At 45.0% G+C, this 24,965-nt stretch overlaps 1 protein-coding gene across 9 annotated transcripts in view; it reads right to left on the reverse strand.

Moving 5' to 3' along the window:
• AKT3 (AKT serine/threonine kinase 3) overlaps positions 1-24,965 on the reverse strand; it is a 357,028-nt gene that overhangs the window by 133,932 nt on the left and 198,131 nt on the right. For all 9 annotated transcript variants that reach the window (XM_053301809.1, XM_053301802.1, XM_053301817.1 and 6 more), the window contains exons 5-7: positions 22,305-22,449; positions 4,580-4,711; positions 3,408-3,473 (exon numbers count right to left, since the gene is read on the reverse strand). In XM_053301809.1, the coding sequence (XP_053157784.1) occupies positions 3,408-3,473; positions 4,580-4,711; positions 22,305-22,449 (343 nt within the window). The remainder of the gene's footprint in view (positions 1-3,407; positions 3,474-4,579; positions 4,712-22,304; positions 22,450-24,965) is intronic.

Genomic DNA, 24,965 nt, shown 5'->3' on the forward strand with positions numbered 1-24,965 from the left:
TGTTAACTCTCTGGTTTTGCTGGATCTCAGATTGACGAAGATAGAACCTGGGTGCCTACCTGCCTGCTGCACTGAGTTGTGGTTAGGTCTGTTTGTGAGATGGTGTTGTGGTGTTTTGCCATTGGACAGTGGCAGCTCTCTGTGCAAAATTTCTTGGTGATTGCTATGATGAGCTCCTTGTTTAGCCTTGAGACTAACTTGTGCTTCACTCACTGCTCTGGTTTGCTCTGCAATCTGCATTGCAAGATGTGCTCCATCAAAATGTGGTTAAATACATTGTTCTAGTTGAGCGTATGGCTATGTTCGCTGGCTGCTAAGGGGGCTGTTGTGGCAGCTGTTGCAATGCTGAAGAAAGGAGTCATAATTGTGTGTGAGAGAGCAACTTGTGCCAATGATGTTACTTCACCATAGGCACTGTGGCTGGCATTGGATTCTGGATCAGTGAGTCCTTTTTGACCATTTTTGGCAAAATGTGGTGTTCTGTGTTGTGAGAGACCTTGTGTTTCTGTTCTGCACTGTTCTGACACTTTCAAAGCAGGGTTGCAAAATGTGTGCACGCTGCTTGTTTCGGCCATAGGGAACAATGAGGGACATGAATCACCCCATTGTTCACCATGGGTAGGTCCTAGGGACACCAGAGGGGGTTGAGTGGTATGGTGGTATGGGTGCTACCACATTTTATTATTTTGTTTGTTTTATAAGGATATCCATGAACTATTTATTACACCTCTATTATGTAAATTTTCCAGAATTTTATGTAAATTCTATTGCTCTTTGTTGCTTTCAGATTCTAAGTCTGCAATTTATAATATCCATTTTATTGATATTGATACATTGATACATTGTATTAATTTTCTTAATTTAATTGCTGATTTTTGTTCTGGTTGGTGACCGTAACAATAAAGACTGACTGACTGAGACTGGCTACCACCACCCAATCCACAAAAGAAATGGGCAAGCGGGCAATTTTATTTTTGTTAACGTTTCCTCCCAAAAACCCCTTAGGATCCTATGGGGTTTTGGGGGGAAAGGTTAAAAAAAATTAAAAATCACTTGCTTGCCCATTTCTTTTGTGGGTTGGGTAGTAGGTAGCATCCATCGTGCACTATCACACAACCCACTTTGGTGTCCTTAGGACCTACTCATGGGGAACAATGGGGTGATTCAGGTTCCTCATTGTTCCCTATGGCCAAATCACTCAATTATTTTAGCTGATTCGTCAAAATGATTCAAGTATTTGCAATTCAATTCCAGCTTTAATCAAATGCAACAACAGATTCGTGCAAATCTATGCACCGAAACGTGTGCTCAGTCTTGTTTTGTTTCAGCTTACATGTTTTGTGGGGAAAAAATCTGTAAGTTATTTTAATATCTTTGATGCAATAAAGAGGTCATTTGAAGTTTGCTTTTGGAGTAGTGCAATGCGTATTCAATCACCAGTATATTGTCGTATTATTCAGTGTCAAGTGAATCAGCCTGTGTTGGCAGAAGCATCTTCTGTAGCCACTGCAAACATACTGAAAAATGAATATGCAGGGAGGAAAGTAGGAAGTGAGGACCCCCAGGGATCAGTACTGGGACCAGAGCTCTTTAACTTGTTCATAGATGATCTAGAAGTTGGGGTAAGCAGGAAAGTGGCCAGATTTGCAGGTGACACTAAACTACTTATGTTAGTGAAATCCGCAGCAGATTGTGAGGAGCTCCAAAAATATCTCTCCACACTGGGGGAGTAGGTGAGAAAATGGCAAAAGTGGTCAAATGTAAGTAAGTGTAGCATATTGGTGCAACATACCCCAACTTCACATATACGCTGATGGGATCTGAGCTGACGGTGACTGACCAGGAGAGGGATCTTGGGGTCGTGGTGGACAGCTCACTGAAAGTGTTGACTCAGTGCACAGCTGCTGTTAAAAAGGCCAGTTCCATGCTAGGTATCATTAGGAAGGGGATTGAAAAAAAATGCTAATATTATAATCCCCTTATACAAATCTATGGTGCAGCCAGTTCTCTGGAGTACCAAGTACAGTTTTGGTCACCATCTCTTAAGAAGGACATTGTAGACCTGGAAATGGTGCAGAAGAAGGCAACCAAGATGATCAAGGGCCTGGAGCACTTCCTTATGAGGTTAGGCTACATCATCTAGGACTCTTTACTTTGGAAAAAAGGCAGCTAAGGGGAGACATGATTGAGGTGTATAAAATTATGCATGGAGTGGAGAGAGTGGAGAGAGAGAAATTGTTCTGCTTGTCCCACAACACTAGAACCAGGGGTCACCCCATGAAACTGATGGTCGGAAAATCTAGGACCAACAAGAGGAGGTACTTTTTCACACAGCACATGATTAATCTATGGAATTCTTTGCCATGGGATGTGGTGGTGGACACCAGCTTGGATGGCTTTAAAAGGGGCTTAGACAAATTCATGGAAGAAAGGTCTATCAATGGCTACTAGCCTGGTGGCTGTGGGCCACCTCCAGCCTCAGAGGCATGATGCCTCTAAATACCAGCTGCAGGGGAGCAACAGCAGGAGAGAGGGCATGCCCTCACCTCTTGCCTGTGGGCTCCCCAGAGGCATATGGTGGGCCACTGTGTGAAACAGGATGCTGGACTAGATAGGCCTTGGGCCTGATACAGCAGGGCTGTTCTTATGTAACCAACCTGTTTGACACTTGATATTATATGGAATCTGTCCTTAAAGCCAACCATACTCAATTGATCTATATTTAAATAGTCTGAATACAAGCCCAATTTCAAGCCCCCAAATGTGCCATGTTTAACTGGAACATTGTCATAGTTGTAATCTTACTAACTGTTGCCTACAGCACACACAGCACTATTGGCCACGGTTAGTAAGATCATATCTCTGACATACATCTGTCAGGTAATGCATATCCATTATGACACCACTATGAATGTTTTCAGACTATTCTACAGAGAAATTTTTTGAGACAATTCACTCTAAATATGCATTGCTTTCTAGTGGAATGTCTAAATCTATATTTTTCTATACATACTGCAAACCAGTTCTCTTCTCATTCACTAAAACTCCAAAACTTGACTACAAGGGGGTGGGTCCAAAGTTGCCCTTCCACTGTTTATTGCATCTTCTGCTCACAAAAGAATTACTTTCTTCTTTCTCCTAGAATATGCACAAAATTTTGAAACAAAATCCCAAGATGTTCTTCTGATTGTGCAAGAACTTGTGCAATCTCTTGCAAAATCAGAATAATGAAAACTACTACAAGGCTTTCCTATTTCAGTGCTGCATGGACTCTTGTGCAAGTTCTTGATTAAGTGTTTAAAGAATAGGGCTAGCAGCTATTTTTCTTCCGTTCATGGTACTTTGGATTGAATCCGTGTTTGTAAAGCTTTCAACATAAATTCATTATCTTAAATAACTACACTTACCGTTAAAAAGGGATGCCTAGTGTTTTTCAGTACTCTGCTTTCTGTAAGTGTGTGAGCCACTTCATCCTAAAGAGTAAAAAAGTAACATTTATAAGCATTTATGCTGACAAACTAAGGCTATAGCTGTCCCCAACTTCTCCCTGAATATGCTACATAAACATCCTAGCATAACATTTATCAGAGCTGATGTCTCTTGCACTGCCAAGAATGGGACTGGGTCCCTGCAATGGTGTAAGAAGAGGGTGCCCTTATGGCAGTACTAGGGCATTTTAACCTAATCCTCTTATTACTTAGTAATAATGATGATGATGATGATATTAATAATTAGATATTAATGAGTAATTTTGTGTAGCAGCTAATAGAATGGGACTGTTAGGTAGAAAGAGCTGAATTTCTGTTACGGGAGAATTCCCCTATCTTGCTTAGCATACACTGCTTCACTCGGGAGCCTTCTGTAGGAAAAAATAGAGAAAGGTGGTAAGAACATCTCACTTCATTTTAAAGCAGAATATGTGTGCGCACAATGGGCTACATTCCGTGCAGTCTTCCATCTAGATCAGGGACTTGCTGGGGCTGCTGTGTGACTTCAAAGGCAGCCCCAATGGTGCAGCAATGAGCTGCTAAAGAAAGACTGTAAAGCACTTTCTTTCAGAGAGCAGTGCAGAGCTCCTTCCCATCCAATGGGTCCCTTACTTTGATGGAAGACTGCATGGAATGTAGCACTCACCCCCGGAGATGTGGAGCCGCGGAGACGTGAAGCGCACGCACACCATGCGGGTGTGCAAAAGGCTTATTGAAACCTTTTGCAGCATAGCGCAGCAGCAGCCAAACGGGAGAAGGGGCAGCAGGGAGGTATCCTGCCGCCCAATTATTAACAGAACTATGGGCGCCGGAGGGGGAAAGCAGCAGGAGGGATAAGTAAACCCTCCCCCCGCTCTTAAAGGAACCCCCCACCCCGAATCACCCGAACCCCGAACCACCCATGTCCGGACCAGTCCGGAAGCCTGTAGAATGATCTCCATAATGGTCCGGGCTCATCACTACTACTAGGAAAGTAGGTGAACAACTTTCAGGACTTGTCTTCTAGGAAGAATTGCAGGGATGAATATCAGCTATTTTTCATACATAGCAATATTTATAAGTAAATGTATAAATATATATTAAAAATATACCTTTGCAATTATTACTTCCTTTTTCAGAATCTTCATAGCATAATATTTCCCACTTGCCTTCTCTCGGACCAGAATCACTTTGCCAAAAGTGCCTTTGCCAAGTAGTTTTAAGTAATCAAAATCATTCATTGTCTGTATGGAGCACAAGACCAGGAATTAATAGGATTACACCTTGCAGATGTTGTATTCATTAAAATGTTGCTGTCCTGCCATCAAAAACTATGATTAGTAAGAAACAAACATTTCTTAAACACATGTATAGATCTCACTGATGCAGTTCCAAACAGGAAAAAAAGGATTCAAAGTTATATCTTTAGCTTATTCTTTGCTACAAGTACTACAGCATATATTGGTGCAGAGATGTTTGCCAGAGAGGCATATCAGCATATGATCCTATATGTAACTATTCACTACAAAGAAAAATAATTATTAGCCTTGTCTAAATTTCCTTGCTTTTGCCAGTTTAAAAACGATTATCAACTACAGAGGAGCCTAGGGATGCTGAAATACGACAGCTCACTAAGCTTTCTTTAACACCATAATGCTGCTGGCTCTGAAGTTCCGCATGGGCAGATTTTCTGAATGTAGATGGTCTGCTGATCATATACCATGCCAGTAACAGACTGTAGTATAATGCCAACAATCAGTTTGTTTATTTTCTTTGGGTACAGAGTTTGCAGATTGTTGGTTTTCAGAGCCAGTGTGCAATATTTTTAAAGTGGACGAAAATAAAATTCCAGCTAACTGAAGAAGTGCAAAACAGGCCCCAGGAATCAAAACAGCAATACACAAACCTGAAAATCAGCTTCACATATTAACTTACTTCTCTAGTATTTATGCTTTCATTAAATGATATTTTACCTTACTGTAAAAATTTATTGGACTGGATCTCACGATCAGTGAGACCTGGTTTCTCCTGGTGAGCGGGCAGGGAGCCCTGGGCGGCCGGATCAGCCTCCCACACGATGGCCGGCCCCGAGACAGAGCCAGCGGGGGATGGGGGGAGTGGGGGCAGTGTGGCCCCCGCAAGCCCCAGTATGCCCTGCGTGACTGCACAGGGCATACTGGGGAGACCCCCGAGCCGGGAGGCTGCTTTTAAGCCTCCCAGCCGGGGATCTACTCGTGAGTAGGTACAGCGCGGCAGCGTGGCTACTCACAAGCATAAAAAGCAGGTTTGCTGGAGCGCTCGCTCCGCAAACCTGCTTTTTACCAGGGGTTGTCGAGCGGGTTACCCTCTGCTAGCCTGATTTTTGCTGTTCGTGAGAAGCGCCCCATTATGTATTATTAGCATTTATATGCCACTTTCCCGCCCAAATTTGGGGCATGATAGCAGTTTAAAATAGAAGGTTAAAACTATTTTTTAAAAAACAACAAAACAATAACAACAAAACAGAAAACCATAGCAGCAGCACTAAAATCAAAACATATATACCCAGGCCAGACTTTAAACCAGGGCTGCTCAACTTCAGCCCTCCAGATATTGGCCTACAGCTCCCATAATCCCTGGCTATTGGCCACTGTGGCTGGGGATTATGAGAGTTGTAGTCCAAAAACAGCAGGGGGGCAAAGTTGAGCAGGCCTGCTTTTAACAACTAACTCAGGGCAAATGCCTAGTGAAATAAAAAGGTTCTGACAATCCGCAGGAAAATATGTAATGTGGGGGCCAAGCAAGACTCTGTGCAGAGGGAGTGTAACTGTCTAGCTGCTGCTGTGGAGGAGGCCCTGTCATCACTAGCCAAACCTTAGCTGGCAGCAAAACACACAGCAGAACCCGCACTGATGATCTCAGTAGGCAAGCAGGCTCATATCCTTTTGGTGATCCTTTTAATATCTTTAACTCCAATGTCAATGCCTATGGGAGTTAGAGATAGAATTGTGCCCAGAAGGTACAGTAATTAAGAGTCAGTGAAGTTTGAACAGGAGAGGCATAACATTGTCCCTGTACAGCACTTGACAGCAGCTGTATATTTTTTTGAACTCTCTTCAGAGTATCCTCATGTAGAGCAATTATAGTAGTCAAGGCTGGATGTGACCAAGGCATGGGTAACTGTGGCCAGATCTGCTTCCCCCCCTCCCCCCGCCCAAGGATCCCTGCATTGGTCCACCAGCCAAAGCTCTACAAAGACATTCCTGTCCACAACCACAATCTGTGAATCCTGGAGAAATTTTAGATCCAGGAGCACTCACAGACTGCAAATTGGATCCTTCAGAAGCAGTGCAATCCAATCTACAATTATCTGAATACCTAATCCAGAATTAGCTCCTCAGCTGACAAAACAGTGAGACTTTCATGAGCACCCTAACCCAGGATAGGTAAGCCCAGACTAAGTCAGGCTGCATTGGAGAACTGCAAGGATCAGGCCAGATCAGGTGGGGCAGCGCAGCCTGGCCCAGCTTTTGAACCCAGGCTACATTCAGCCTCAGCAGACACAGAGATGAGCACCTAGAGTGCCTGTCATCCAGGGAAATCCCCCAATGTCATGCGGTGCATTGTGGGCTATCCAGAGGCTGGGATGTGTTGTCCTGGCCTCTGAAGCTCCATGCTGAGCCACGCAGCATGGATCATCTTGAAGCGTGATCTGCACTCCCAGAAACAGTCAAATGCGTGAGTTCAACCAGCCTTTCTAACCACCACCACTGCCCCGCCTGCCTGTGTGAACCACCTCTGTATCTCCATCTCAGTTTCTTACTCTGTGTCCATCCATAACTGAGACACCAATTTAGAACTTTAAAATTTCCTATATTCTGATATGACCCTCTAAAGACATCTATATATTCAATTCTCTTGGGACATGCGTGCCCAGGATTTGGCGGCGGAACCCTCATGACATGCGAGAGTTCTGAAGTGAGGACTGAGGAGGAGAGCAGGGAGAAAGTGCACCACTGGCCAGTGGGTGGAGGAGGGGGGAGAGAAAGCCGCGGCGGGCTGCGGGCAGGGGCAGAGAAAGGCGGCGGAGGGCAGCGGAGAGCAAGGTGGCAGCGGGTGGGGGAAGAACAAGGCAGTGGTGGGTGCAGGGAGAAAAAAGCCGCAGTGGCAGGCAGACAGGGGAGAGGAAAAACGGCGGCGACAGGGCCCGTCTTGGCCGCCCACTGCGGCTCTGTGTGTGGGGAGGAACGGGAGGGGAGGAGGGCTGGAGAGCGTGGGGACGGAGGGAAGGGGAAGAGAGGAGAGACCGGGGCAGGAGGAAGAGTGAGGGGGAAACAGCTGGCCCCAAAGCGCCACACAGATGCTCTGTGCGCGGTTGGCTAGTATTCTTTAACACTGTAAAAATAAAATTTACAATGACGAGGTTACTATGGAATACTACAAGAAAAAGCCCCACAAAAATAAAATGTGACTGAATATAGCAATTAATGATTAAAATACAGGAGTGTTTCAAAAGAGAAATTAAGGACAAGAGTATTTCCAAGCTGCTGAAGACATGATATATGAGATATTATGGCCCTGTTGGTGGAAGCTTTGCTGTTTATTTAAAAGTTGGGTTTTTCACATACTTGAAGGTCAACTTCAGTGAACCCCCGGAACTGGGGGTAACTGGCCAAAAAGTAACTTGGTATCTAGCCAAAAAGGCACCTTAATGATAGTGGCTCTCTTATACATAGCAGGAATTGCCCTATTGACCCAGTGGCTGTTGTTGGTATCTCCCCTGTGATTCTTTTTAGACTGTGAGCCCCCTTTGTGATAAAGAACCATCTTCTATGTAAACCGGTTTGAGTCCTTTCTTTGGTTGAAAAATTGTAGATAGGTGCCTCCAGTAACCCTTGTAACCAGCACCCCTGCAACTGGTTCCTTCAATAACTGAATTTTAAAAAAAGTAATATTTATTTATTTATTTATTTATTTATTTGATTGGTTGATTGATTGATTGATTTCTATACCGCCCTTCCAAAAATGGCTCAGGGCGGTTTACACAGAGAAATAACAAACAAACAAGATGGAACCCTGTCCCCGAAGGGCTCACATATCAAGCATAATTTCCAAGAAGGTATACAGAAAATAAGAGGTACTCCTAAAAAAACTTATCACCAGCTTCTCACACAAGGTTGATTTCAGATGCATTCCCAAATTGCACACCTGCTCTGATAGTGCAATCAAAGCCCCATCTATAATAGGTAAGCTTGTCTTTCCAATAAGAGCACTTAGGTTCCCAAACCAGTATCAATCAATATCAGTCTAAGGGCTACAGGCCACCTCAAGCCTCAGAGGCAGGATGCCTCTGAATACCAGTTGCAGGAGAGTAACAGCAGGAGAGAGGGCATGGCCTCAGCTCCTGCCTGTAGGCTTCCAGAGGCATCTGGTGGGCCACTGTGTGAAACAGGATGCTGGACTAGATGGGCCATGGGCCTGATCCAGCAGGGCTGTTCTTATGTTCTTAATCCCATTTTATCAGGTTTTATTTTTAGTCTAGTCATCCTTATGCACTCAAATATGGCTTCCAGGTATTAGTTCTGGACACAACTGCTTCTGTATGTTTGTTGTTTTGTTTTGTTTTTGCTTCTGTATGTTTGGTTCACAAAGCACAGAGCTAGATAGCTATCCTGTTCTAGGTTGAGCAAGGGGCCTGCCAAGACAAGGCAGAGGTCTAGGAGGAGCACAAACCTCAGACAGCTCTGAGGAGTAAAACATAAGTAACTCAGATAGCTCCAAGCAGGAACACACAAGGGCTGGGTCTAGCAACATAGAAGGGATATTGCTCCAGCAGTTGTTTGGTGCAGATTGTTATTTTGGTGTCTACTGCCCAGGATGAGTGAACTGGCCCTGCCCCTTAACTAGGAAAGGCTCTGTTGCTTAAAAGGGGCCTTGCCCAATTTTCTAAGTACTGGCTCTGGCAGTTCTGGGGCACCTCTACTAGATTGAATGAGTTTATTATTACAGTCAGTGACTGTAAAATTAAAGTAAAATCAAATCAAACACAGGACTGGGTAATAGAGTATCAAAACATACACATACAGAGGTCTCAATTACAATTAATCAACTACTCCCATCTCAGTTTGCATGCTGTGGCACAGGATCTTGCTACCTCAGCTGTAATTACTGTATACTAGTCTGCAAGAAGAAAGGAAGTATAATACTCTTCTGATTGACCTGGCATGTTTTTTATAAGTGGTTCAATCCAGGCAATACGAATATCTCTATAAATAAACAGTATAAAAGCACATGTGAGATGGACTTGATATTGCCCAAACTGCATGGACATAGCCAATTCCTGAGCAGTATTATCTTAAACCCGCCATCCAAAATGACAGAAAGCAGGGCATTAAACCACGCCAGCAAGAATGCTCTCCTCTGGTTTAGAGTGATCAAATTTGTAAGATGCACCGCTAGCTGAGGGTAATATGAGAAGCCACCTGCAACACTAAGTTTAACAAGACTTAAATCAGATTGCTTCTCCATATCCACAATATGTTGTTTTACAATTTATTTGGTGGCATCATGTCCCAATGAAAGTAGATATTGTGGATAGAGACAATATCTGCCCAATTTAACATGAACACCCATACACCAATTAGAATGGAACTCATCATTCAATACCAGGGGGGCCAGGCCCTGATGGCAAAAATATAATTTGAAATATAATTTGATATAATTTAATATAATAATATAAATGTGTGAAGCCACCTCTAGGCCTCGACCCTGGTTAAACCCACCTCTGGGTGTAGGATGGCATTTGAAACACATCTAGGCACCTGGAATATGGCACGAAGGAACCTAGACTGAACAACTTCCATGGGTTTGAAATTGCAGGTGAAACAGATCTGGACCCCATATAGCATTTGTGCCAATGTTTTGGTCTGGTATACTTTGACAGCTGCTGGGATAAAATAGCCCCCTCTAGTATAGAAAAATTTTAATATAGCAGATGCACTCCTCTGTGCACTTGCTGCAGCATGTTTGCATTGTGTACGCCATGTACCATTGCATGGAAAACTATGCCCAAGTACTTATAGCTCCTAACCTGCTCAACACTACTCTCGTTAATTTGCCATTTGTGTTCTTTCAATCTTTTGGCAAATACCATAACCTTAGTCTTTGGGGTATTTATGACTAGGGACTCATCTTTGTGAACTGTTTAAGTCTTTCTGGCGCTCTCTTCATGCCAACCAATGTCGATAGTATAGCCACACTGTTGTCATAAAGTAGGATTGAGATGGGTCTGCCTGCTAGCTTAGGCAGATGAAGGTTGGGATTATCCATAAAGGGAATTAAAAAATTATTAATATAGATAGAAATTGAACAAAAAAGGAGCAAGGATACATCCTTGCTCAACCCCCTTCTGTGTGGCTACAGGTTCGGACAGATTACCTTTCTTATTGCACTTTACTCTCAGTGAGGTTTTTCATATAGCATATGGATGAGCAGGAGTAATCATGGATCTATGCAGGTGTTAGCCAGTTTGCTCCAGAGTCGCGATCAAGGGATGGAGTTGAAAGCAGCTTTAAAATCAATAAATGCCGCTTATAGAGAGGAGTAGGTTTACCAGCATACGTTTCAGTTAGATGCCATAAAACCAGGGCCTGGTCCAATGTGGACCGCCCAACTTGGAACATAGCCTGTTCATCCCTAAGGATATTCTGAGCCATTTTTGGAAGGGCGGTATAGAAACAGAATTAATTAATTTATTATTATTAATAATAATAATATTCTGTTGCTCCACCCAATCAATAAGCTTGTTACAGAGATGTCTGGCACACATTTTATTAATGATGCTCAGCAAGCTTACTGGGCGATAGTTAGATGGATCGGCGTGTTGACCTTTCTTATAGCTAAGGACAATAACTGCAGGATTCCATTTTTCCAGTATGAGAGCTACCAGCACCTCTACTAAAGCTGGCTGGTCTTCGGGGGACTCCTTTCAGAGAATGAAAGCAGCGCTGTGACCTTGGGTTAGGAGATCTCAAGTCATCTGCCATCTGGGTCACAGGGTCTTCCCACCCAGTTTCATCTCCTGAACTGTCCACCTTGTCCCACGATAGAGTGGCACTAATTCTGGGATCATGACAGTAGCATCAGCACATTGATGATATTTCACTTCAGATCTTTTCACAATCTTACCTAGTAGTTCTACAGGTTACTCACCTGTAACGTTGGTTCTTATAGTGGTCATCTGTACTTCTACACAAATGGGCTATGCACCTGCGCAGAGACCACATCGGAATCTAACAAGCACAATTTCTCCTGCTTTTGGCGGTAAGCCCGCCCCCAGCTGCTATGTACGGCTGCGCCACTCCTCATCCCCTCATTCACAGAGTCAAGCTTCAGCGCCCCAGCAGGGAGGGTGGGAGGGCATGTAGAATGTTACAGGTGAGTAACCTGTAGTTCTTCGATGTGGTCTCTGTCTTCTACACAAATGGGCACATAACAAGCAAGCACCCAAGGAGGAGGGAAAACAGAGGCAATAGGTAAACAACCAGGAATATCTTTATTTCAGGACAAACACATTAACTGAAAATGGGCTGCAGGACACTCCTGCCAAATACAGCATCATTACGTGCTCTAACATCAATAGCATAATGCTGCATAAACGAATGGAGTGAAGCCCAAGTAGCTGCCTGACAAATAGCATTCAACAGGACTGCCTGATCAAAGGCCACAGAGGCTGTAACAGACCTAACAAGGAGGGACACTTCCTCCATTCGGCAGACCTCTGCATGTAAAAGGACAGAGCCCTACATACATCCAAACGGTGTAACCGCCTCTCCGCATCCAATGAAGGATTTGGAAAGAACACAGGTAAAGTGAGTGGGGATGAATGGTGAAACATGGGCACGACTTTAGGCAGGAACTCGACATCCGTCCTGAGTACAACATTGTCCTTATGGAATTGCAAGTATGGTTGGTCAGCCTGCAGGGCCCACAACTCACTGACCCTCCTGGCGGCAGTAACTGCCACCAAAAAGGCGACCTTCCAAGTCAATAGACGAGGGTCAATAAAAGCCAGAGGCTCAAAGGGTGGCCTGAGAAGACCAGCCAGAACTAAAGACAGATCCCAGGCCAAGGCCATAATAGGGTCATCTGGAAACAAGTGTGTCAGACCCTTCAGGAAACTTTTAACCACCGGCTCTTTGAACCAAGAGGTCCGGTCCAAGAGAAAATGTGCCACAATGGCAGCCAAATATACCTTAACGGAAGCAAGCTTCAACCCAGATTCTTTAAGAGACAGAAAATAATTACAAATGTCTTGAACAGACGGATTGCCCACATCAAACCCCTGCAGGTCATCAAAAGACCTGAACCGTGTCTACTTGTGGTCATAAGACTTCCATGTGGACAGCTTCCTAGCCTCCACCAACACCTCTTATAGTCTCAAGGTGAAGTCGGGAGGACCCGCCATGCAGTCAAGTGGAGGGACCAAATGTCTGGTTGTAACACTCGTCCCTGTTCCTGTGATAACGCGTCTGTCTAAACAGGGAGATCCCTCCAGTCCAAGGCCATACGGGTCAGAGCTGGAAACCAGGGTCTCCTGGGCCACAATGGGGCGATCAGGATAGCCCTGGCCCAATCCATTCTCAACTTGTTCAGGACCTTGGGAATGAGAGGAAATGGGGGAAACATACAGGAGCGGCCCCGACCAGGACCGAACAAAAGCATCCCCCACAGACCCTTCGCCCAATCCCCCCCTGGAGCAATACAGGGGGCACAGCGCATTGTTCTGTGCAGCAAACATGTCTAGAGCCGGAACTCCCCAGTCTGCAAAGATGTCCCTCAAAACACCCCGATGCAGCATCCACTCGTGGGAGACCACAGTTAGTCTGCCCAGAGCCTCACCTGGACATTCAGAACACCCTGAATATGCACTGCCTGTGGCAAGACCCTGTTGTCCAGGCATCAATACCACAGGTCCAGGGCCAGCAACAGAAGGCCCCTGGCGATTCAGGTAGGCTTTCACTGTTGTATTGTCGGTCTGAATCAAAACTGACCTCCCCTGCAACAGGGGCAGAAACCCTTTGACCGCACTGAAAATCGGTAACAGCGCCAAATAGTTGATGTGATAGCTCCATTCATCTGGGGACCAGTGGCCACTCAGACAAAGGCCATCTAGGTGGGCACCTCAACCGAGCTCCGACACGTCCATTGTCACTATCCTGGAGTGAGGGGGCACTTGGAATAGGGCACCAATGCTTAGGTACCAGACACTCGTCCACCATCAAGCTGTCGCCCTCACCGGAGGAGGCGAATGCCTGAGATGACCTGGATCCCGAAGGGGACTGAACACGTCCAAAAACCACCTCTGAATGACTTGTATTCGAAGATGTGCATGTGGCAGTACATAAACACTGGACGCCATGTGGCCCAACAGGCACTGGGCAGATGGCATTGTTTGCGGACCTCCAGCCAAGAAGGTGACCGCCAGTCTCTGGAGGATCGTGATGCAGGCCTCAAGAAGGAAGACCTTTTCCAGACTCGTGTCGAAAATCAGTCCGATAAACTGAATCCGCCAGGTAGGTTCCAAATGGGACTTTTTGAAATTTATTTGGAACCCCAAGCCCTGGAGGGTATTGATAACGAAGCCCAGGGCGTCCCGAGTTGCCTGCGGGGTACTTTCAGCAATCAACCAATCGTTGAGGTATAGCATGACTTGCAGGCAGACACCACCACCACCGTATCATCGGTCAGCTCCAAGAACAGGTTCGAACCCTCAAACAGCAAGTCCTCTACCCTGGCACGAGCCTCAAAATGCAGGCCTGAAGACTGAAGCCAAATGTGACATCTCAGTGCCACCAACGTGGCCATAACCTTAGCCGCACACCCCACGGAGTGACAGGGAGAGTAAAGTTCCTGTTTGGACACTTGAACCACCTCCCGAAGGAAGGACTTCACCATGTCCCATTTGTCCTGGGGAAGAAGATCCAAGAAGGGACCCACCTTCTCCCACAATAAGTGGTTATATTGGGCATTGTAGGCCTGATAACTGGCCACTCTGGAGTGTAAGGCAGCAGCAGAATAAAGTCATCTCCCAAAGGAGTCCAGCTCCTTGCCTTCTTTATCACTAGGGCGGACTGACCATGTCCCCGATATCGTTGCAGAGAGACCTCCACCACAATAGAGTTGGGGATCGGATGACTCTTCAAAAAGGCCGTGTCCTCTCGAAACTGCACCCTGTATAAATTTTCAAGGTGCCAGTTGGGCTGAGAAAACGTATTAGGTCTTTTCCAATGTGCCTTCACCATCTTCAATAGCACTGGGTTAAACGGCAGAGCTGCTGGGATCTTAGCTTCAGAGTCAATTAGGCTAAACAGAGGGTCCAATTCACCCTCTTGTGGGCTGTCAAAGTTCACCCCCAAAGCGGAAGCCATACAAGTCACATAGGCTGTACAGAGTTTCAGGTCCTCCAAGGAGGAGACAGGCTTCAAATCTGAGTGGATATCAAGGGGCGACGATCCCATGGAGACATCCTCCGAATCTGGGGAGCTGTCCTCACTCTCCGATGCGGGTTGCAAAGGATTAGCTAACTCCTGGGTCGCAGGGGCCGATCCGGGGGGGGGGACTAGACTCTGAGACAGGAATCAACTTGCAGTGCTCTGTCGATGCAGATAAAGTTAATGCTTCACACTTCTCTCGATCCTGAGGGGAACGACGTGGAGAACGGGGATGTGGGGGCCCGCCAAGTGAGAAGGAGGGGCCCTCTCCAGCCTAGGAATCGAGGACTGACCATATGTGAGGTCCTCCAAACAACATGACCCATAGCGTGGTCTGGTGTAGCCTGCATAGTCCGACATGCCATCTGATCGGTATTGGTCGTACGAGCCAGAGTCCGGGCGCCAAGAGTTATACACATACTCAGTGTCCACCAAGGGGGAGTGATAGTCCAAGGTGCAGTACCGATCCCGACAATCCCACAAAACACCCTGGCAGTATGACAAGGGACGATCGTCTTGATACTGACGCGGAGGGGACCGACAGCGCAACAGCCACAAAGAGTATTCATCAAACTTGAGTGGGGAATTCACATCCTCTCCCAAAGAATCGTAGTCCTGATCCCTCATTGCAGCTGCATCTAAGGCGTCTGACAGCTCGGGAGAAACAGGCCGCACTTGCCTTGTAGGCTTTTGTGGCTGGTCCTGTTGGATAACTCTAGTCTTCTTGTGGACCGAGGTTGAGGAAGCTGAAGCACCCAAAGCCCTTCCTCTTCAGAGGGGGAGGTTGCTCCCGGTCCATCGACGCACACTTGCTCACCTTCGACCTCTTTTTTTTTGGCTTTCAGCTACGCTTCTGATGAGGCTGGAGAGGTCAAAGAAGCCACATGCGGCTGATAAGAAGGGAGCTCTTCTCAGAGCACCCTGTCCTCTGACGCCGAAGCCACATGAGTGTCCACGACCAATGATCCTGGTATCGGGATCGAAGGTTCAGTCCTTCCAGCAGAGGTAGCTGGTTGGTCCACCGATACCAAGGCAGCCATTCTGAAGGATCATTTAAGTTGCAAGGCTTCTGAAGAACGGAGAGCCAAATCCCACAGGTCTGCACGCAAGCAAGAGGCCCTATTACGACGAACCTGCTTAGTAAATTTCTGGCAATGTGAGCAGGTCTTGACAATGTGGGGCTCCCCTAAGCACAGGAGGCACTCCGAGTGCATGTCTAGGGAGGGGAGCTTTGCTCCACAAGTAGTGCACTTTTTGAAGCTCTTTGTGCCCAGTATGTACGGTGAAGGCCGGCCGGCCAACATGCTCCGTCCCAGCCGGGAACGGAGCTCGAAGGGAAGACCGGGGGGTGGGGGGGGGGACAATGCAAAGAAAAACGCCACTGCACAAATTGAAAAATAAAAAACAATGAAACAGGAGAAAAAACAACCAGAGTAGGCCTAATCGAACAGATTGTTGAGCTGAAAGACTCACGATGCTCGTTGAAGCGCGGACGAAGAAAGACTATGGGGCTGAGGAGTGGCGCAGCCGAATATAGCGGTTGGGGCCGGGGTTACCACCAAAAGCAGGAGAAATCGAGCTTGTTAGATTCCGATGTGGTCTCTGCGCAGGTGCATAGCCCATTTGTGTAGAAGACAGAGACCACGTCGAAGAACATATAGCTATTAAACAACAGGCAATGTAATCTAACCTACATACTCTCTATGGTTGCTGAACAGGTATGTTTCAGGACCACTTTCTGGGATTCACCTAAAAGAGCAGAATTGATCAAGGGCTAGTCCCATAATACCAAAATAACGTTGCACTGTTCAGAAAAAAAAAATTAGGGCCCATAGTATCAAAACTTGCTGTGAAGTATCAACAAGAAGGAAGTAGCCCCATCAGTTTCCAGATCAAAACAACCCACACTTAAAATACAGTTTGGTCACTATGCAGTCACGCATATAGATTCAGCACCCATGCAGAGCTAACTTCAGGAACATTCTACGGTACTAATGAGGAAAATTGCACTTAGATCCTCCTCTTTCATCCTTACATTTTTCACCATCTATGCTTGTCTTGAGAAGTACCTTCCTATGAAGTTTCTTTGCTATGAGTGCGATATGGAAAGAGGAACAGATTACACCTGCAACAAGGAGGGGTGGCCATATAGACGGCCACTCAAAAACACCTTTTACAGATAAAGAATTGGTCTTTCTTCTTCATGGTTTGTGCACAGTCCCGCACATGGGAGACTAATCAGCAGATGCACCTGGAGGAAGAAGGTGCTGTTGCCTTCATCTCCCTGAGAATAGAAATCAGGACATTGTGCTTAACAAATTTAGACAGCATAAAGCAAGTGGCACCCTTGCACAAGTCAATAATAAAAATATATATCTAGTGAAAACTAAGGAAATGGCTATTGCTATCATGGAGTATTCTGTAACTGTAGATGCTAAAGGCTTTTTGGGTAGCTCATAGAACAGTATACCTGGGGAAGTCAGCTAATGAGGGAGTGTTTTAGTTGGGGTTTTGCCTCAATACCTTTTTGAAGTTGACACATCAAATGAGGCTGTTGTTCAACATCTGCTGTTGACTACCATGATGTTTCTGAATGAAATTGCTGTGAGAAATCACCTGGGAATTTAGAGAAAAGTCTCATCAATATGTGCATGACTCCTGCTCTATCTCTTTTCCATCACATTCCATGGAAGCTGTTGAAGTTCTGAATCAGTGTTTGAGGTCACTAATAGATCAGATGAGAATAAACGTATCTGACACTTAATCTAGAAAAGGGCTGGTTCTTCTCTATGGCATAATGCCAGAAGCTGTGGCAATGTACCAGCAAATAGAACCACCTGATTTCCTATGAACTTCATTATTATCACAATAAGCAACATAATCAAAATATGAAATTAATATGAAATTTCAAAATATGAAATGAATATCTGTATACTTAAAACATGTATGAAAGCAAAACAGTTGACATAAGATGAGTAAGGACAAGGCCATTCCTTTTTACCTTAAATGCCATATATTTTGTTCTCTTTACAGATTTACGCTCTAGAACAGAATAGTCTTCTTTCTTCTGTTTGTTTCACAATCTGATTATGTTATTCCTATAAGCGAATAGGCCTTTGAACAGGCCATTGGAGCATCCAATTCTGATAAATCTGTAGGACCCCTTCCACTCCCAACACAGCCCTCCCAATACAATTATGAGCATTTCCAGCACTGGGGGAACCTCTTTTACAGGAACCAAAGCTGCATGCGACCAGACAGGAAACGGTGAGAGGGCAGCCAGAAGCTGGTTTCATCGGGATAGCTCTGGGAGGAACCACAGTTCCTGGCTGCCAGAAATGTCCAGAACTGTGTGGGGAGGGCTGCCATGAGAGCAGATACAGGTTACAGCTGTATTTACTCAAAAGAGAATCTGGATTTAAGACAATCCCACCCCCCATTTTAAACAGGAGAGAATGTGAAAAAAACCCTTAGTACTGGATTCAAATAAATATGGTAATTTAAAAAAAAGATAATACCACTGAATGCTCACTTTTCATATTCATGGGGGCGGCGGGTTTCACAAAATGTAATATAATCCAGACCTGAAGATCATGAATTATTGTCTTACTTGGATCCTAATAATATCAGCTAAATAATAAAGCACTAAGGTTCTCTAAGGTTTTCCATTTCACACACACACACACACACACACACACACACAATATGAGGCTATTCTCATGGGCTAGGCTGCTTGTGTGGAGCCCAGCAACCACACTCCTAAGCCCGGCTCGTAGCTGAGGTTAAGGGAGCAAGAGCTCCCTTAATCTTGCTGCCAGGCTCATGAGTCTCCTCAGCTCCACAGAGCTGAGGAAACACAGAAATGGGCACCTACAGTGCTTGTTTGACGGGGGAATCCCCATAGCCACTGCGATAGTCACGCAGTGCCTTGTGGGATATGCGGAGGCCAGGAAAACGAGTCCTGGCCTCTGTTACTGGGAGCAGTGTGGATAATCATCTGTGCTGCTCCTGCCAGCACAAGACAAGTGGGCTTGTGCATGGAATGGATCAAGAGGAATCATCTGGGGAAAGGTAGGTTGAGCTCTGTCTTCCCCGCCAGCTGCCTGTGCAGTTGTGTGACTAGCCCCAATGTTGCACTTCTACTGAAGGTCTATTACACATGAAACTTAGCAGAGTTATAGAATATACTAGCTGACCCCGCACAGAGCATCTGTGCGGCAGTTCAGGGCCGGCTGTTTCCCCCTCCCTTTCCCTCCTGCCCTGGTCTCTCCTTTCTTCCCCTTCCCTCCAGCCCTGCACTTTCCAGCCCTCCCCTCCGTTCCTCCCCCCACACAGAGCCTCATCTGGCAGCGGGCGACCAAGAAGGGCCCTGCCACCCACCCGCCTCCACCGGTTTTTTCTCCCTCCTGTTCACCCGCCGCTGCCTCTTTTCTCTCCCGCTCCACCCGCCCGCTGCCGCTTTTCTCTTCCCCCCTCCACCCGCCTGCGGCTGCTTTTCTCTCCTTGCCCACCCGCCGCTGCTTTTTTCTCCCCCACTCCTCCGCCTGCCACTGCCACTTTCTTCCCCCTCTCCTCCTCCCTCCACCGGGCCTCTTGCCAGAACTCTCACAGCGTGTCGTGAGAGTTCTGCCGCCAAATCCTGGACACGCATGCCGGCTAAGAGAATTAATTATATAGATTTGTCTTAAGAGAAGTCCATTGTACACTGGACACATTTTGGCTTCTGACAACTGTTTTCCATCTGCAGGTTGTATTGTTTGGCAAATTTTAAACTAGATGCCACAATACATCATTTGAAATAATATACTCTCATATCAGCACTAAACAGAATATTGTACTCACTGTGAAATACAATAATTGAATAATCTTACTGCTTTCAACCCCTTTAACCATATATTCAGCTGAGAAAGATTCCCAATATATTTACAAGAGAAAACCCTCAGTAAAGTCCCTGTAGAAGTACTCTAGAATACATCTAGATTGTACATGCTACTGCACTGCACTGATGAGACTGTCTCCACACAGTAAAATAAGCCTCAGTATATCCCAGGGATACTTCAATATATGGCTATGCAATTACTGGCTTCTGGCCTCTGGATGACAAATGTTGTGATAGCTCTGACCAATTACAGCAGTGAAGACAGTTGCATGGCCACTAGGCAATCTGATAGCCTGTAGGTGCAGGATCTGTCAAGGCTCAGCTGCACCCACTGGTGCTCAGCTCACATCAGTGTAGCACAAAAAAGGTCTGTTAGGTTATTTTAATATCAGAATTCAACATATGCCACTCTTCAGTGCAAAGCCTCTCAGAATGGTTTACGTACATTTTAAAATGATCAAAAAAATAAAAATTCAACAAAACAAAACAAACAGTTAAGGGAATAAAGGTTAGTTGTAAAAACATAAATGCTGAAATACTAAAAAGCTTAGGCAAATAAAAAAGTCTTCCTTTTCATTGTGCTGAAAATATAGTAGACTCAGCTCCAAGTGAACCTTCCTAGTGAGGGTGTTCCAAACATGTGGTAGCACAATGGAGAAGGCCCCATCCCACATCACCACCTGCCTTACCTCAGACTGCGGGGGGTGGAGGGTGGACAAAAGTGTCAGAAGCATATCTCAATAACTTGGCAGGTTCATCTAAGAAAAGGTGGTCTTTGAGGTACCAGGATACCAAGGTCAGAACCAACACCAAACTGGGCCCAGAAACAGACTGGGAGTCAGTGCAGGTATTTTAAAACCAGTGAAATATGTGCCATATGCCCAATCCAAATTAGTAATGTAGCATTGCCAGATTGCAAAACTGGTCCTTAAAGGAAGAGTGCAACACCATCCAAAATAAGACAAGTTCAACTACCCAGATCAGATACAGCACCTACCAATAGCATCTAGGGATGTGCACGAACCTGTTCAGAGGCCTTTTTATGGGTTCGAACACTGGCCGGTTCGAAAGTTTGATGGTGGGGTGGGATAACTTTAAGAGCGGAGGAGCTTCCCCCCCGCTGGTGCTGGCTGGAAAACCAGTCCAGTGGGATGGCAGCATACTGCCCTGCCGCCCCATCCACTCTTCGGACTGGAAGTAGCGAGTGCATATGCCATGCCCGCCTGATGTGTGCACGCATGCTCGCTACTTCCGCCTACTTCAGATCCAAAGAGCGGACGGGGAGGCAGGGAGGTACACTGCCGTACCCACGGACAGGTTTTCCAGCCAGCGCTGGTGGGGTGGAAGCAGAAGGAGGGATAAGTGCACCCTTCTGCACCCTTAAAGATCCCACTCCTGCCGTCGAACAGGCCTCTACCGGTTCCGTGCACATCCCTAAGAGCATCTCCATCTTGTCAGATATGAGCTTCAGTTAACTGACCCTCATCCAGGATTACCGATCTCAAGCACCAGTTCATCATCTTCACAGTCTCACCTGAGTTTGATGAAATGGAGAAGTAGAGTGGAGTGTTATCAGAGTACTGATGACACCACACCCCAAATCCCCAGATGATCTCACCTAGTGGTTTCATGTAGATGTTGAAAATATGGGGGCAAAAGAGATCCTTAAGAAACACCATAACATATCTGCCATGGGCAGAAAAATAGTTCCACTAGCAATATCTGCAATCTAAGTAGAAGGAACCACTGACGTACAGTGCCCCCAATCCCTAACACAGTCACTGCAGAAAGTGGAAAGTCAGCAGTATCAAAACCTGCCAAGAGGTTTGGAGAAGTAGCAGGGTCACTCTCCTCCTGTCTTCCTCCCTGTATAGGCAATCTAGCAGTGCAACTAAGGCTGTTTCAGTACCAAACATTGGCTAGAATTTGGGATGAAATAGATCCAGAAAATCTGTTTCATTCAAAAGTGTCTATAGTTGTACAGCAATCTCCTATTCAACTACTTTGCCCCAGAAGGGTACATTTAAAATTGGTCAATAATTGTAGCAATCTTGTGCATCTAGGGAGGCTAGTCTTGTGACCACCTCTTTCAAAGTTGTGGATCACTCTAAGTCACAATGCTTTTTGAATTAATCAGACACATTTTAGTAGTGCTCGATTTGTAGAGGGAACAAAGTATGCACAAACACATTGTTCAGCACACTAAAGACACAGAATAAGCTTTTTCTTTAGCAAACATATTTCATATTTAAACTATGTCAAAATTATTTATGGTTGCAAAATTAAACTCTCACATTCTGGAATGTCATAAATTGGTTTGTGATTTAGCAGTAGAAAACATGTAGCTATTTGAACTTTTTGAAATCTCTTATAAGATTAACATAATTAATAATGCATAACTGAATTGCCCACAAGGACTACATTGCTATACCACAATGTCAATGACTGTACTAAAGATAAGGATTATCAAGGGTAATTTCTAATTACCTTTCTTTTATGATGGGTTGTGGAAGCATCCATCTCTTCTTCTCCTATATTATCAATCTGTGATGTTGGACTACAATTCATCCGTTCCTCTTCCTGCCTCTGAAGCCTGTCTGCTACTGCTTGGATAGCTTCTGTCCATTCTTCCCTGTGTAAAAACAGGACCATTAAAAAAAACCCTTAAATGTGCAGTTACTAAAAGGGCATGATTATGCATACAAATAGACAACAAACCAGAAAAATGTGCATTTAACGAAACTCTACTATGGGACAAAAAGGTACAAAAAGGTACAAAAGCACAACTTTATAGACTACATGTGTGAGCACTACAAGATATTCCGCTTAGGGATGGAGGCACTCTGGGAAGAACATCTGCATGCTCACATGCAGACGATCCCACGTTCTGTCCCTAGCAGGGCCAAAAGAGACTCCTGCCTGCAACCTTGGAGAAGCCACTGCTAGTCTGGTAGATAATACTGAGCTAGATGGACTAATAGTCTGATATGGTATAAGGCAGATTCCTATGTTCCTATAGCACACTGAGAAAGCTCAAGCTTAGACTGAGGTCATCACTTAGGATTATCAGCAAATGTGCAACATATACCTATGCTGTATTCGGCAGCTTACTATATAATCTGAGTTCTGTGTTAAAATGCAAAGGAAAAATCCAATACCCTGCTGCATCCTCCTACTGCATATCACGTATGCTACTCTGCATACAAGAGTTTCATTATTATTAATTATTTTTTATTATTATTATCTTGTTTACACAGTCAGACAGGTGTTATTGACTGGTTTGTTTCATCCAGACATCGAGTCCTTCCCAAGGACCTGGGATGCCAGAATTTTATTGTCAATTGTTATAGATATCGTTGCAGAATATAGGCTGTTCCCAGTAAAGCTGCTTTTTGTAATTGGCTGATGGTGATTTCTGTGGCCCCTATGGTGTTGAGGTGCTCTTCAAGGTCTTTTGGAACTGCACCCTGGGCACCAATTACCACTGGGATTATTTTGGTCTTTTTCTGCCACAGCCTTTCCATTTCAATTTGTAGATCTTTGTATTTGGAGGTTTTTTCTATTTCTTTTTCTTCTATTCTGCTATCCCCTGGTATTGCTATGTCGATTATTTTGACTTGTTTTTCTTCTCAACTACAGTTATATCTGGTGTATTGTGTGGCAGATGTTTGTCTGTTTGTAGTCAGAAGTCCCATAATATTTTTACATCTTCATTTTCTTCAACTTTTTCAATTTTATGGTCCCACCAATGTTTGGATACAGGTTGCTTGTATTTTTTGCAGATGTTCCAGTGTATCATCCCTGCTGCTTTGTCATGCCTTTGTTTGTAGTCAGTCTGTGCAATCTTTTTACAACAGCTGATTGGGTGGTCCACTGTTTCATCTGCTTCTTTACAAAGCCGGCACTTGCTGTTTGTGGTGGATTTTTCGACTTCTGCTCTTATTGCATTTGTTCTTAGTGCCTGTTCTTGTGCAGCCAGTATTAAACCCTCTGTTTCTTTCTTCAAGTTGCCATTCTTAAGCCATTGCCAGGTCTTGGTGATGTCTGATTTTCCACTTCTATTGTGCAAATATTGACCATGCAGGGGCTTATTTTTCCATTTTTCTGCTCGGTTCTTGACTTGTTCTTTCTTGTAGGCCTGCTTTGTTTCATTGGTCTTGAATAGTTTCACATTATTGACCATTTGAAGTACATCTTCTTCACTGTCCTTGATATATTCTTCAAGGCCTCTTTTCTCCTCCTCTACTGTTTGATGGACTTGCAGCATTCCTCTTCCACCTGAGCTGCGAGGGAGGTATAGCCTATCTACATCACTGCGGGGGTGCAGAGCATGATTGATGGTCATGATTTTCCTGGTCTTACGATCTAGCGTCTCTAGCTCTGCCTGGGTCCAGTCTATTATTCCTGCAGTGTCTCTGATAACAGGTATATGGCTTGATAACAGGTGTTTATGGCTTGTATGGTGTTCCCGCCATTGAGTTTGGACTTGAGGATTTTTCTAACTCTCCTGATCTATTCACTTCCCATTTTTCTTTTATCTTCAGTGTGTGCAATGTTATCAGCCTGGAGAATGCCCAAGTATTTGTAAGGTTCTTTCTCTTCCAGGTTCTTGATCTTGCTTCCATTGGGCAGTTCTATTCCTTCTGTTTTTCTTATTTTTCCTCTGTTCATTATTAATGCAGCACACTTGTCTAGTCCAAACTCCATTGCTATATCGCTACTGAATATACGGACAGTGTTTAGCAGTGATTCGATTTCTGACTGGGACTTTCCATACAACTTCAGATCGTCCATGTACAGCAGATGGTTGATTTTACTTGATGTTTTAGATGTTTGGTATCTGAGGCCTGTTTTGTTGAGTATTTGTGAAAGTGGGGTCATGGCGATTACAAACAAGAGAGGGGATAGTGAGTCCCCTTGGAAAATGCCTCTTCTAATGCTAACCTGTCCAAGTGTCTCGCCATTGATTGTTAACTGTGTACTACACATGCTCACTGCTGGAAGTCGAACCCTGGTGGTTGTTTGGTTCATGTGCTCAGTTATTTTTTGCTTTAGTTCTTGTTGCTTTTCTGTTAAACGGCATTTGGGTTTTTGAGGTGAAGGCAAAGGGGAGGTTGCCTGGTTTTGATTTTGAAACAGTTCAGCAAC

This window comes from Hemicordylus capensis, chromosome 1 (assembly GCF_027244095.1).
Source record: "Hemicordylus capensis ecotype Gifberg chromosome 1, rHemCap1.1.pri, whole genome shotgun sequence".
In the NCBI taxonomy this organism is placed as follows: domain Eukaryota; kingdom Metazoa; phylum Chordata; class Lepidosauria; order Squamata; family Cordylidae; genus Hemicordylus; species Hemicordylus capensis.